Source organism: Orbicella franksi, chromosome 12 (assembly GCF_964199315.1).
Source record: "Orbicella franksi chromosome 12, jaOrbFran1.1, whole genome shotgun sequence".
Lineage (NCBI taxonomy): Eukaryota > Metazoa > Cnidaria > Anthozoa > Scleractinia > Merulinidae > Orbicella > Orbicella franksi.
In genome coordinates, this window is record NC_138156.1 from 18,911,262 (window position 1) to 18,925,524 (window position 14,263).

The 14,263-nt window shown below is 37.0% G+C and overlaps 3 protein-coding genes and 1 pseudogene across 4 annotated transcripts in view; 2 read left to right on the top strand and 2 right to left on the bottom strand.

The window, feature by feature from the left end:
• The window catches only part of LOC145464404 (structure-specific endonuclease subunit SLX1 homolog), a 5,217-nt gene extending 4,924 nt beyond the window's left edge, over positions 1-293 (bottom strand). For both annotated transcript variants that reach the window (XM_081448282.1, XM_081448281.1), the window contains exon 1: positions 1-293. This exon is cut by the window's left edge and continues 610 nt beyond it. The gene's annotated coding sequence lies outside the window, so the exon portion shown is untranslated.
• A 1,972-nt stretch (positions 294-2,265) lies between these two features.
• On the bottom strand, positions 2,266-8,129 carry LOC145464420 (cytochrome b-c1 complex subunit 9-like). Its single transcript, XM_081448302.1, has 2 exons — positions 7,902-8,129; positions 2,266-2,590 (listed from the first exon to the last, which is right to left on the bottom strand). The coding sequence occupies exons 1-2, from the start codon at positions 8,040-8,042 to the stop codon at positions 2,531-2,533; spliced, it is 201 nt and encodes a 66-aa protein (XP_081304428.1). The 5' UTR covers positions 8,043-8,129; the 3' UTR covers positions 2,266-2,530.
• Positions 6,620-7,895, top strand: LOC145464419 (uncharacterized; annotated as a pseudogene).
• Positions 8,090-12,288, top strand: LOC145464411 (dCTP pyrophosphatase 1-like). Its single transcript, XM_081448290.1, has 5 exons — positions 8,090-8,378; positions 8,532-8,610; positions 9,679-9,710; positions 11,442-11,476; positions 11,659-12,288. Exons 1-5 carry the CDS (start codon positions 8,137-8,139, stop codon positions 11,868-11,870), a joined length of 600 nt encoding a protein of 199 aa, XP_081304416.1. The 5' UTR covers positions 8,090-8,136; the 3' UTR covers positions 11,871-12,288.
• The last annotated feature ends 1,975 nt before the right edge of the window (positions 12,289-14,263 follow it).

Sequence of the window (14,263 nt, forward strand, 5' to 3'; positions counted from 1 at the left end):
CTAGAGTAAACTCCCTGAATCCCCTCATCTATCAACACTGTTGAGGCTGATTTGCGTAGATTTAAACTTGCCGATTTGATTTTTTTATATTTTTGAGTGGCAATTCCTGGTTTCCTTAGTCTAGATAAAATTTTCAACCAGCTAGTCAGTTTTGTGGAAAATTATACCCTATTCTAGACCCAAACGCTCTGATTTATATACCCTATCCTAGAGTAAACTGCTCGAAAACCATACCCTTCACAGCGGCACATACCTATATAGCCCATATATGGCAGTGCCCCCCCCCCCCTCCACTGGGCCTTGCACTGTAATTTTCTGTTTGCACAATTTTAGGCTAATCTACTCTTAGCAAGGCATACTTCTACCTTCTTCTTTCTTTCTATCCCAGTACAGTAATTTAGAAAAAAAAACTTACGTGCAGACTTTCAAAGCTTTTAGGAAAACTCCACAACCCATGTCAACCGTGGTCTTGTGTGCAGCAAGTTTTGCTTTTACCATGGAATATTATTTTAAATTTCACTCACATTACAGAGCTTGACACTGCGACCGCTGGGGTTGCCAATTTTTTTTTTCATTTTTTATTATCATTCATTGGCGACTAGTTTTTCATGCTTTTCACTGAAATACTTTAGCTGGTGACTAAATTTGAAAACTTAGGAGCCAGCTGACTCTAAGGTTTTTGAGTTATTTTTTTGTAAAAAAAAAAAAACCTCTTAGTCAGCGTGTCAGGGTATGTTATGGACGTGTCAGTGGATGGGTGAGTGAGTGAGAGATGTATGTATGTCACACCAATCAGATTGGATCTACCATAAACAGCCGCCAATCAAATTTCTTGTTGTAAAGGTATGGCATGGTATGTGAGAAGATTTGATCCCGATACAGTTTATAACGGCCATATTTATTCTTCTATAATAGAGGAGGAAGTATTCATATATTGGGCTTACTTCGACATTTTCTGTGGGTTAGGCTGAGGAGTTTAGTTATGAACAAGATCAGTCTTGAGTTTTGAAACAGTTCGTGAGCTAGTAGTATGCAAATGGAATGGGACATTTTCATTTTTAGTTACAAAGGTAACTTGATACTTTTGTTTTTCACAAGGAGTAAATTTAATTAGAGGTCATGAATAGTCGCTTCTAGTTCTTAGGACATGTTTTAGAGGAAATGAGACTATTTAGATTTGAAACAGTTCTAATGTTTACAATAGTAAGTGCAGGTAACGATCGTTTTGTTCTTGTTGCATGCAAATGTAACGAGATATTTTTATTTTTTAGTAACAAAGGGTAATTTGACACTCTTGTTTTTGACGAGGAAGTAAATTCAATTAGAGCTGACGAATCATCACCACTTGTTCCCACGAGATGTTTGCTATCTTTAGTTACAAATGGTAACTGGACACTTGATTTTTATATGGGAGTAAATTCAATTAGAGTTGACAAGGTATCAGCTATTGTTCCCAGGAGATTAAACGAAAAAGAAGCTTTCATTTCTGGACAGTTTTTACATCTCTGCAGTAACAGTTTAATATTTTTATTTGATGGGCATTTTATGACATTCTTTTAAAGGTAAAATTATGAAAACTGTTCAAATGTTCTTTGAAGACTGAGTGCCACCAAGTTAAAGTGCAATTTAATTAAATCAGACTTTCAACTTGTCAGAGAGGTTTTTTTCTCTTTCTTTCAATTTTCGGTGAAGTAGTGTTGTTGTGTTGTGTTGTGTAAAAAGGGTAAACTTACGACTTGTATAAAATGCGAAAAGTTCTCTTGACGTGAGTATTTTTGAACAAAAATTACTCTTGGGGGTTGGAAGGGCTATGTGATTGGTGAGTGAGTTATGCATGTGCGCGTGTCACACAAATCAGTGTGGGTTGTATCAAAGAACGAATCAAATTGCCTGTTAGAAAATAAGATGGTATCTACATTAATCTGGACACATGTCAGATTGCTGTAGTTTGTTCAGTCAAACATTTTATGGCTTTCTATTTAGTTATCTTACCATTACCCATGTAACATCGTATGTACAGCATAAATTCCCAGTTTCTTTCTTGCTGTACATCGCAACCGAAAAAACTTGTCAAATTAACCAATCATCACTGTAAACAGTTCCATGAATGCTCCTATCTACGAGACACAAAAAAAATAACTCTTGCACGCCTTGCGTGCCTATGTTTTCTTGAAAGTCGAGCCCTGCACTAGTCTTTCAAATGTTGCACAAAAACAATAACAAAAAACAACAAAAACAATAGTTGTTATTATTATAGAAACTATACACAGGGAAAGAAAACAATTATAATCTTTAATTATTTTATTTTCTTAGTGAAGGTAACAAAAAGTTTATCATCTTTTTACAACATTGAGTCCATGCACAGTTCAATCCAACCATCACAAGAGAGAACATAGAGTATAAGCTTGTTTAGATTTACAATAAAAAGTTAGATGCATCCTCAAGTATTCACAAAACTCCCAGACATTATTCTTGAAAAGTTTACAAGACCAAGCAAAATTCTTTAACTAAAGCATGTTCCTTCTCAGTGTTATTCATCAGCATCTTCTGCATCCTTGACATATCTGTGCTTTATGTGTTTCCACAATTTCTGGTGGCAGAGAGGGCAAAAAAAGTTACGATACTTATACAACAACCAGATCAAGACCAGTATGGTGGTCTGGGACTGCCATAACCAAAAAACCCATTGTCTTAACAAGTTTCTTGTAAATTTATGTTTTATTTGCTTTTTCAATTGTATTTTTTGTTTCTGTTTATGTCATTTTGTTTTGTTTTTTAATCACAAAAATATTTTCATTTAAAATCATAAGTAAATAAATCAAGAAATGAATTTAAATCAAATAAAACATCTCAAGAAACAAAATAAAAACACATGATTTTAAAAATGAAAGTAATTTCGCACGTAACCAAAATTTGCTGTGAAATAAATTTGAAAAAAATATAAAAAAATTAGTTTGAAAAAAAAAGGCATATTAAACTAAATTAAAAACAAAATTGTCTATGGCCTGTCGCTGCCATAGCGAGAATAAAAAAAAAAACACGCGCGACCTATTGTTGCCATAGACCAGAACGCATTTTGGTGCATTTACCAAGGTCAACGGTAAACATGGCTGCCAGAGGTCTAAAATGAAAGATCTGCGCCAAGGGAGAAATGGGAAGAAGGATTCTGGCAAGTCAGCAAAAAACCTTGAAACCATAGTTGTCCAGCACCTTAGTGCAGTGGTTTCTGGCAAAGCTCAGAAGTACTTCCGAGTTGGAGCACGTGAGTTCGTGTCTTTTGAAAATTTCAACAAACTCTCCAGTGATAACAATGGGGGTGACAGGCTTACACAACTCCGGTATCTATATGCAATAGTCGCTTTTAAAGTTTTGCTCAAACAAGTATATCTGCGCCATTTGCGGAGTGTTACTGAGCATTAGACTCTATAATTCTCTGTGTGCGATCAGCAACTGATGAGATCCAGAAGGATCGAAACTGCATTATGACCTGAACAACAAGGCTAAGAGCCTCCTAACCAAATAGGGACTATAAGCATTCTCAAGAAAATCTGAAAACATCGCAAATAAAAGCAATGAAGACCACAATATGGAGCTGGATGAACAGTCAGAGGAAAAACTTCTAATTTCAAGAGTTGACGACAGCACTTTTCCTGAACAAAACCCCACAATATCATACAACACGCAAAACAGTCGACAGACTTGCGCATGAACATCTACATTTGCAGCGCCAGAACGAACAAACTGGAGGGATAAACCTAAACATCAAGCACAAGGGTCAAAAAGCTTGATGAAATTGATGCAAGAAACATAAGCACGTCTCTCTAACAAACGCTTATAGCTTTCCACAAGGAAAGCTACAGCTATCTCTGGCGAAGTCGGACAAAGATAAATATGACACCCGTGATAAGAAGTAGCATAACTTGCAACAGTTAATCAAACAGCAGGGCCTGGCGTAACATCACAAAATGCAAACAACACATTCACAGATTATTCCAAACTTTGTCCCTCCAGAGCTAATATTTAGAGAGCTTAAAACATATCTTGCAATAGAAATGAGTCATAGAAAACTAGTGTGTGGCAAGATACAGAGGTGTCAAACTCTACAAATTACATGCAGAAAACAGCAGAAACCACACAGACCTATGACCTCTATCGGCTCTACTCTGGTAAAAAATGTTCTCCTAATAACGCCATAAAGTACCCCTAAGAAATGAATGTGAAGCAAAGAAAGGTCGTGAGACCGAAATTTACAAAATAACGGCAAATACACAAATGCTAGGAGGCATAGGAGTCTGCCCATGAAGGGCCTGTTATCCTCATTTACATATGTAACACTGGCATTTAATCCAAAATCAACCATTAGCGAAATATTCAAAGATCCTCCTATCGTACCATTCAAAAGGGGCAGAACGTTGAAAGATATACTCGTTCGAGCAAAACTTTAAAAGCGACTATTGCATGTATATACAGGAGTTGTGTAAGCCTGTCACCTCCATTGTTATCACTGGAGAGTTTGTCGAAATTTTCGAAAGACACAAACTCGCGTGCTCCAACTCGGGAGTACTTCTGAGCTTTGCCAGAAACCACTGCACTAAGGTGCTGGACAACTATGGTTTCAAGGTTTTTTGCTGACTTGCCAGAATCTTTCTTCCCATCTCTCCCTTGGCGCAGATCTTTCATTTTAGACCTCTGGCAGCCATTTTTGCTGTTGACCTTGGTAAATGCACCAAAATGCATTCTGGTCTATGGCAACGATAGGCCACGCATGGTTTTTTTTTCCGCTACGACAGCGATAGGCCATAGACAATTTTTTATTTAGTTTAAAATGCCTTTTTTTCAAAGTATGTTTTTATTAGTTTTTTATATTTGTTTTGCAGCAAATTTTGGTTATGTTCGAAACTACTTTCATTTTTAAAATCATTTGTTTTTATTTTGTTTCTTGAGATATCTTCCGATTTAAATTCATTTCTTGATTTATTTACTTTTGATTTTAAATTAAAATATTTTTGCAATTAAAACAAAATAACATTAAAAGAAACAAAAAAAATACAATTGAAAAAGCAAATAAAACATAAATTTACAAGAAACTTGTTAAGACAATGGGTTTCTTGTTATGGCAGCCCCAGGCCACCATAGACCAGATCACTACATGTACTCATCAATCAATCTTGCAGAGTAAAGAAAATCTTCAACTTCAGGATATTTTCCTCTAGATATTGACTTAATTATCCTACTATAGCTAACCAATTACCATTGTAAATAGCATATTTGTATTTTGATCATGTTCTACACTATGCTGGGAAAACACAGTGAAGCCCTAATGCAATTACCCCCTTGGTAACAGGGAGTAACAAGACATGGGCTTCTAGGGGGTTAAGGGGGGATGCTTCATAGAAAATTTTGCGCATTTAGATTTCTTTTCAGTGCGATTTCCTGCATTTTTGGCTTCACCAATTTAAAAATGATTAAGATTAGCAATTATTTTCCCCAGTTTTCAGACTTTTTTTTAAAGATAATTGGGATAATTGGGAGAGTGGGAGCAGGCAGGGCTTGAAAAATATTTGAATTCCAGCTTGCCTTTTGGGCAAGTAACTCTCAAATATTGCTTGCCCGGGGCACTTCCCAACTTGCCCATGTTTTCAAACTCATTAATAATTCAGGACCCAAAAGTGGAAGTTATTCACTGGCGTGTTCAAATGTAATAACCTGTCTGACTAGCTTGTAATCTTCTTAGTTTTGATCACTTTCATTTGCTGTTTCCTGAATTATGCGCTGGGTATCTTAAAAAATCTTTAAATCAATGTTTTCAATCCATGGAACTGGGTTGTGTGCAACTCCTTGAATGTTAAACTGCATATTGCCAAACTCCAAAAAAATCATTTTGAAGGGAAGCACATAAAATCAAAAAACAAGTGGAATAAAAAACAATTTTGTTTCTCCTCTTCAGTTCAGAAACAGGCACCATGTTGATTTTGTAAAGCCGGCAAGTGCATATTTTATTGTTTTAGGTAGTTGATAAATAGTTTCAGTCGAGTGAAAACGTCTGCGTTTGAAATGAAAAATTATTTTCCGTCAAATTTTTTGATGACTTGCTAATCAATTTTTTTAATGGTCTGTGGCAGTACCTTAAGTAAGCTTATATTTCTGTTCGAAAACTTGTATGTTTCGCGGAAGATTCACACAGAGATTCTAGTTGCTGGCGAGGGATTCATTTTTGCAGTAGAAATATATGGCTTCTTTTCACACACAGCATCTACAGCTGCCAGTGACACAATTATGTCGAGTTTGTTTTTTACAGTGAAACTGGTAAATGCTCACAAAAAACCCCGGCAAAATATTGATGAAATTTTAAGAAATAAACACAGCATTTTTGTGCTGGTCACACTCACTTTTAGTCGTGGAAAGAACTTTGATCAGGGTAAGGCTGTCCATAAGTTGCTTGGCAACTTTTGAGCAACTTTTCAGATTTGGAGCAACTTTTAGTCCTTCGAGCAACTTTTCAGATTTCGTGCAACTTTTTTCTTTTTTGAGTAACTTTCTTGCTTTTTTAAGGAAATTTGTAACGAAAAACCTGCTAGAGACTTAGACGTTGAGCTTGCTGCTATGATTGATGCGGGCAAGCACTTTGTTCAAGCAACTTATTATCTTGAGGGGGATGGTCCCTTAGTATTTACTTGCTATGAACGTTTGTCCGCATTAGCACATGCAATAGCCATTGAATCTTATCCAAACACCGAGGCCAAAGCTCGCCAACATGCAGGTAGAAATATGGCATTGTACAACCAGTTAGTTGCTCAAGCAAAGGCATGTATCAATCCAGGCTTCCGCTTTTACCAACAGAAATTCAGTGTGCAATTCCATAATATTGTCATTTAAGGCTGCACGCTTATGCTGCCCAATACAGGTGCAAGCACTACATCCAACTGCTGCATCAGTCCAGGAACTAAAGCAATTTAGTTTCATTACTGATGCAGAAGTTATACAGCTTGTGGAAGAGCTGCCAAACTATCTGGCCATTGCTGATGGTGCAGCCATTGAAACAGAGGAAGGCAAAGTACAGTGGTGGGCTACACATGCTGATGCTCTCCCAAATTGGTCTGCTGCAGTCAAAAAGATCTTGTTGGTGCAGCCTAGTTCAGCATCAGCTGAACGAGTGTTTAGCCTGCTGCAAAATGCATTTAGCAAGCAGCAAGAGGCAGCATTTGAGGAAACAGTGGAAACATCGGTCATGTTACATTACAATGACAATAAGCGCACATGAAATCTTGAATTATATGTCTGTAGAGGACTAGCTGGTGGTGCAAAACATTGACCAACAGGGACAGTGCTCTGTACTACATTCACAAAGAAGTAAATATTGAAAGACTATGGTTTTATACCACATACAGTCATACACTCGTGTATGTCAGAGAAACTTTATATATTTAAATTAATAAGCATATTAGCAAAGTTTGTTTTGTTCGAATACAATCATGTGGTTATCGTACTAGAAAGCCAATACAGAGAATCAGATTTTTATGATTTGGGTTGAGAGAGACTCAGTCTTACAATATTGATGAGTCAGTATGATATAATAGCTAGTCTGTGATAGGGTAGGGGTTTTTGGTGCCTAGTCTTATAGGGTTGCAAAATCAAGCTAATCATGGTCTAGTCATGATGGGGAGGAGCGAGGGGGTGCAACTCGACAGGCTACGAGGATGATTTTGCATCTAGAGGAAAGTTTTTCGTTTCAAGAAGTTCAAATCAAAACGTTTAACCTGTCTGTGAAAACCAGTTGTGCCCTTCTGCTGAAAACATTAAAGCCTAGATTTAGCGTACCCAAATTCGGCCAAGTAATCAAGATATCGTAAGGTATCAGGACAGTAGGGTACGGTACAATATTGGAAACAGTTACAACTCACCCCTCGGTTCATTCTTTCCCATAAGTTATCCATTCCTTCATCAAACACTCTCTCGAATGCAAACGCCCCAATAACAATAGTAACTGCGAATGTGGAGGTTCGACGGAACAAAGCGTTGTATACTGTTCTACCGATACTCATTCTTGCCCTTGAGTCTTCTCGAAATCCAAGCTTATATTTTCACCGGCTTCTCGGCGCAAGATGGCGGCTGCGTGTCTTTATTTTGCAAAGAACGATGGTTAAATTCCAAGTTGCAAAGTGTGATGGGATTTTTACGTCATCTTCGCTCCAAGTTTATTATTTCTCTCTCCAAGCCGGGATTTCGACGCCACATTTTCACTTCTTTGAAAACTTTCTGGCGATTCGCGATCGGATGTCGACTATGTTGTCTAATGTCTCTTTAGATCACGACGAAGGCATGGATGTTCAAGAAGCAAGCACTTTTCGGTTCAGCGAAGAGCCCTCCCTGGAGAAAATGTAAGCTAACATATCTGGAGGCAACGCGCGTCGAATGTCCTGGTCGCGTCGAATAGAATGCTCGCTCCCGCTCGCTTTTTCGGAATGCTCGTTTTGGTTATTTGAGTTCTGTATGATTTTAACTTGAATTTACCAGTTTTTTGTTCATCTTAGTCGGCAGATGCAGTCTGAGTTCGCAAAGGAGAGGGATTGGGATCAATTTCACCAGCCCAGGAATCTTGTGCTTGCAATGGTACTTGAGCTGAGCTTATAAAACAATATCAAAGATTTTATAATAATGAGATTGACCTCATTTGGAGGATCATTTATACTTTTGTTCGTGCCAGAGTGGTCTCTGTATGAATCTCTCTTATGACTGTTGGGTACCGTTTTCAGGCTGTATGTATCCTGGAAATTATTCATGAAAATTGCTCCACAAGGTTGCTGGGGAAACCCAGGGGTACAGAACCACCAGAAAAATTGGGTGGCTGTGTGCGACCTGCTTTCCAAAACCCTTACCTTATTTCAGAGCAAAATCTGTAATTTTCCCCAGTCTATTTATGACCTGACCAAAATTTTAAGACCTTATTTGAGACCAAAATGGCCAAAATTAATGCCCATTTCTGACCAAAACAGCTCAAAACACCATACCATTTGGGGCTGCACATACCTCTATAGCCCATATAAGGGAGCACCCCGTCAGGTTGGGGAACTGAGAGGAAGTCTTGTTGCTACCAGTGGCATGATATTTGTGAAATATGTTGTGATCTTAAAAGTACATTTGTGGAGTTAAGTCTTGCACCCCACATGCTAGCCTGTGCTGTGCAATTTAGAACAGCGTCAGCTGTGAACTGTAACCAATATTTCTCTGTAATTCATTGATTAGTAAACAGTGTCGCAGATAACTACAAAAAGTCTTTGTCATCCAATTCATTTTAGAAGACAAGAAGTCCTTCTTTCACTCAGTCCGTAGAGGGAGACACAAAAGAAAACCATGAGGATCTCGCGTGGCCATTTTTTATCGCAGTTTTCTTTTGTTTCTCGCTGGACAGACTAAGTGAAAGAGGGACTTGTAGGGATCTCGTGCGGCCATTTTTTTCTCACGGTTTTCTTTTGCGTCTCGGTTGACAGACTAAGCGAAAGAGGGACTAATCGTAGTCTAATTCATTGTGAATAGAAATAACCTGCTGTTGAAAAAATCTAGTACTTTTTAAGTCAGAGAGCTTGCTATGAGGTTAACAATATATTGTATATATTTGTTGTGTATAATTATGTTGTCACATGTACATGAGGTGACCCACATGATATTTCTGTTTTGCAGGTTGGAGAAGTTGGAGAAGTGGCTGAGTTATTGTAAGTGTTTTTGATTATAATTTCATCATCTTTTGTGAGAAACTTCTTTATGAGAAACTTTTAAAAAAGTTTCTCATGACTTTTACAAATAGTCTTTATTACTGACAAAAATTTGTTTCCAATCTCGCAGGACTTCTCAGATGCATAGTCAATGCAGGGGCATAGTGGCCATATACACGTACACAGATGCGTTCCTTTGAAAAATTATCCAGAAAAAAAAAATTTATATTATAAGCGAAAAGCCTCTTTAATAATTTGATTGGATGGTTTGATGGCCTCTGCTCTCTCCTATTAAATCTACTATCAATAAGTTTTATCCCAAATGTCAACATATAAACAAATTATAAAGTTAATAAATAGTCAACGTAATTCCATAATGATATATTTTTGATTTGTGAAACTGTTTTCTGGAAAAAGTGGGAAATGGTATTTTCTTTTTTTGAGTAGAATGAATTTCGTAGGGCGCTCAACTCAATCGATTGAGGAGCATCAACTATAACTTCACAGAGGTTCAGGTCTCATGACTGATCATCGTTTTATTGCTGCAGAACTGTTTCGTATGGTACAAGGACCACACTTATCAGGCAACTTTAACAACTGAATTGTTGAAATTGGAAAGCTGGCAGTTAAATACGAAAATTTGAATGGTTGCTATATTAGATGCGTTACATTCAGGCTATTTGAAAGTATTTGAAGAGTTGCTAGGTAACAAAAACATGATATAAGAGGGATTATGTGTTGTTATTTTAAGTTACATTACTCTAAAGTTCTGAAGTACATGGCAGTTTCTGTGGGGGCATGAACTTGCTAATTCAGTTCTTCTGTTGAGGCTACACAGCTCTTTTTTACAGATGATTATGAACTTTTCATTCAGACAAAGACTATATTTTTTGCTAATGTTGCTGTAGGGTTTACATTTCTTAAGAATTTTCCATTTAATCAGAAATGGTATCTTTCCATGTTGTATGTTTCAAACATATTTGGAGAGTTCTGTCTCATTTTTTCTGTGCGAGTGTCAAAAGGATGTTTTGTGGTTCCTGTAGTGTTCCTTAAAGTTTGTGGCTAGTCCAACGTAGGTTTCAGTTGTTGTCTCGGTAGTGACTGTGGCTTGGTAGATGACGTTAGTTTGGAGGCATTTTCCTTCCAGTGGGCTATCAGACTTTTTTCTACAATTGCAGGTGTCAGGTTGTGGTATTGGTGCATTTGAATTTGAAAGAATGTGTTTGTTTGTTAGGGGATACAGAAATGGTATTTTCTGTATCCCGTAAAAAAAAAAACAAATTTCCTCTGAGCAGGCTCCCCAATCCCACAAGTGGCTAAGCCTTTCTCCTTGATGAATACTATATGAAAAATGCACAGTATCCCCTTGCAATGGGCATGATGTCTAAAGAGAGAAAAAATTTTGAAAAGAGACAAAGTAATTGAACAGGGATAGTTACTTGTGCTGTTACTGGAAAATCAAACCCATATTTAAACTTTAAGCTATTTTCCAAGAATTTGACAGTTCGTAAAGGCTCTAAATATATAATCTCTTTTCAAGTGATGTATTGATTCTGTAAGACATCAGTCCTTGTTAGGAGTGTCCACATACAAAGCAGCAATTAGATTGTAGCCACAGTTTATTGCTTGCCTCTCTTATATCCTTTTTTGTTTGTTTCTAGATTGACTCTTCTTAATTGTGAACAAAGAATCACTGATTAGCATATTAACTATTATTTTTACATTTTACAGCCAGTGGAAAGGAGAGGTACAGGAGGGACTTCCAGGTTAGTCTTCAGGAACAAGATAAAAAATTTGGCCATTTTGTTATCAGTGCACTTCTTGGGGAATTAAAAAGTTAATTTATTTTACTTTTATCCTACAATGCAATGCCAATAGTTTAAATTGAAAAAGAAAACATAAGCACTTCAGCTAAAATTTATTTTGTGAATAATTTTGTGTCTGTCAGATTGGACTCCCAAAGAGAAGCATCATCTTGCACAAGAACTTAGTGATGTACTAGTCTACCTTGTCAGACTAGCAGAAAAATGCCATGTTGATCTTCCTCAAGAAGTGGTAGCAAAAATAGCAGTAAATTCTAAGAAATATCCTGCACACCTGGTCAAGGGATCAAGCAAGAAATACACAGAATACAAGGACATGAATTCTTCAAATCCCTGACAGAGGTTCATGTATTAACTGTATATCTTCTAAGAACTCCAATGTCTCCACTTTTTAAATGAATGTAAATAGGAATGGACATGACAGGTTATTCAGGAGGGATGACATAACAAATTTGTGCCAGAATATTTTGAGTTTTCAGTTTTAGGGGCCGGTATCTACATTGTGTATACAGAAACACAAGGTTTTTTTTAAAATTTTTTTGTTCATAACCCTTGAAAATAACTTTCCTTGTAAGTAAGTCAATGAAGTGTGCACTTGATTTGGAATTTTTTTGCCTTACTGTTAAGGCCTGATTTAATGTATAACTAATATATTTCTATGAGAACTTTTTAAATTTTTAGCCATAATGGTATAAACCATTGTTGTGTTTTAATTCTCCTAAGAAAATAAAACTGAATCTTTGCATTTTCTCAAATCAGAAGCAACATCATAGTTATGTAATTTTAAGTTACTGCTTATGAATACAGTCGAACCTTTGGTTGTGACCACTGGTTGCGACCACCTCATTTCAGCGACCACCTCTCCTGAGCGATCAGTTTTCCAAAAGTTTCCCTGTCAAATCACTATATTTTGAACCTCTTGTAAGCGACCACCTCTCGTAAGCAACCACAGCCGCTTTTAGAGCTAAAAACTTGAAAGTTTCTTTTGTTTTTAACCTCCCATAAGTGACCACTTGACAGTTAATAGAGAGGAAATTGGATAATAAGGTGTTGTAATATTATCGTATTCCTGAGTAGTACAAGAGATGGAAATTTCTCAATGGGAAGAACAAGATTTTTCTCTCAAAATTGACCTTTCGCATGAATGAAACATTGCATCAGCATTGGCACATGGGTTATGTCTCTGTAGTTACGGCATGCTAATGACACAAAATTTTGATCCAGTACGGTCTGCATTCTCGCAAGCTACCACCTCCAGTAAGTGACCTCCAAGGCTTGACATTTCATGGCATTTCAGGTTGTTCCTTATGGGAGGTTTGATTGTATTGATGTCAAGGTTATTTGTCTTTTCTGAAACAAAATAATATTTTGCTTAAACTGGTGAGGGATACTATTTTAAGGTCATTTTGCCCTCAGTGACCCATGGTCTTATACTATGGGGATCTTGCTGCAACTCCGACTTATTTCAGTCCCTGGAAAGACTTCACTGCAGGGCTGCGAGGCTTATTTTTAACTTGCCGAAAGACATGGCTTCTGTTGATGTCCTACAACAGGCCCAATGGCCCACTCTGTCTATTTATTATAAATCAGCCATTTCTATCTGTTTTCATAAAGCTTTTCACGATAGGTTACCTGTCACATTAATCGATCTGATTTCTAAGAAATGGGCCACAAATTATTCAACCCGGACCTGTGCTTCTTTAATTTTTCCCCGCTTCAACACGCGTTACATGAAAGACTCTGTCGCGTTCAGAGGCTCAGTCCTGTGGAATGCAGTGACCAACAACTGTAGTGCCCTGACAAAAAATGTTCCATATCGTGACCTCAGGCTAAAGCTTAAATCTCTAGTTAATTTTAATGAATTCAGCTTTAAGATAACGTCTGCATCCACTTGTAATTTTAGAAAAGATGACTTTGTATATACTTAAAAACTTATGCTAACAATCTCTTATTGTATATATCACTGACTTAAGTTCAAACGTTTTTTCTGTAAATACCCCTAGTTTTTAGGTTTTAGTTACTTAGCGATTAGTTAATTGTAAACGACCCCACAAGCTCATGTAGCTTTAATACTCATCGTTTTAAAATAAAGGTTATCTATCTATCTATCTATCTAGTTTTTGGTTAATGTGCTAACATAGTTTTATTAAACTCAAGAAACTGCCTTCAATATATACATAATTTTTCAAAATTATTGTGACTATTTTACTACGCTTGTCACAAATTTGGATATTCTTTATGAATAATCCTCTTTCTTTGAATTAGAAGCAAACAAGAAAACAAAGGTCTGTGCAATTTCAGAAAACATCCACAACTGGAACTTAAAAGGCTGTAATTTAGAAATTTCAAGGAGGGTGGGAGTTCTCAAGAGCCAAAATTTTAGAGGAAGGCATGGGGCCAAACTTAAAAACGTCTATGGAGGGTAAGGGGGAGAGGTCAAACAAAAAAAATTATTCGTGTAGGTTAGTATTTTTGAACAGTGCAGGTTTGGCAGGGCAGAAAAAAGACATAAGCACATAGGCACAATAAGAGTGTGAGGGCAAATGGGGAGCAAGAAAAAGGAGCAGAGAAGAAATTAAACAGGAAATCTTTTGATTGCTATGTTTTTTTTTGTTGCTCCTTTCTTTTACACTGCATTCACTTGGCTGACAGTTGGCAGCCTGTCAGTGGACAATAATAGTCGGTAAACTTGTCAGCTGACAACACCAGACAGTCTTAAAATGCCTATCT

Excerpts from the sequence above, each read along its gene's own strand:
- LOC145464420 (XM_081448302.1), bottom strand. The coding sequence starts at position 8,042 with ATGAGTATCGGTAGAACAGTATACAACGCTTTGTTCCGTCGAACCTCC. Across the intron at positions 2,591-7,901 it reads GGGAAAGAATGAACCGAGGG|AAATTGTGGAAACACATAAA; the intron begins GTGAGTTGTAAC and ends CTCTGCCACCAG.
- LOC145464411 (XM_081448290.1), top strand. The coding sequence starts at position 8,137 with ATGGTTAAATTCCAAGTTGCAAAGTGTGATGGGATTTTTACGTCATCT. Across the intron at positions 8,379-8,531 it reads GAGCCCTCCCTGGAGAAAAT|TCGGCAGATGCAGTCTGAGT; the intron begins GTAAGCTAACAT and ends TGTTCATCTTAG. Across the intron at positions 11,477-11,658 it reads GGTACAGGAGGGACTTCCAG|ATTGGACTCCCAAAGAGAAG; the intron begins GTTAGTCTTCAG and ends TGTGTCTGTCAG.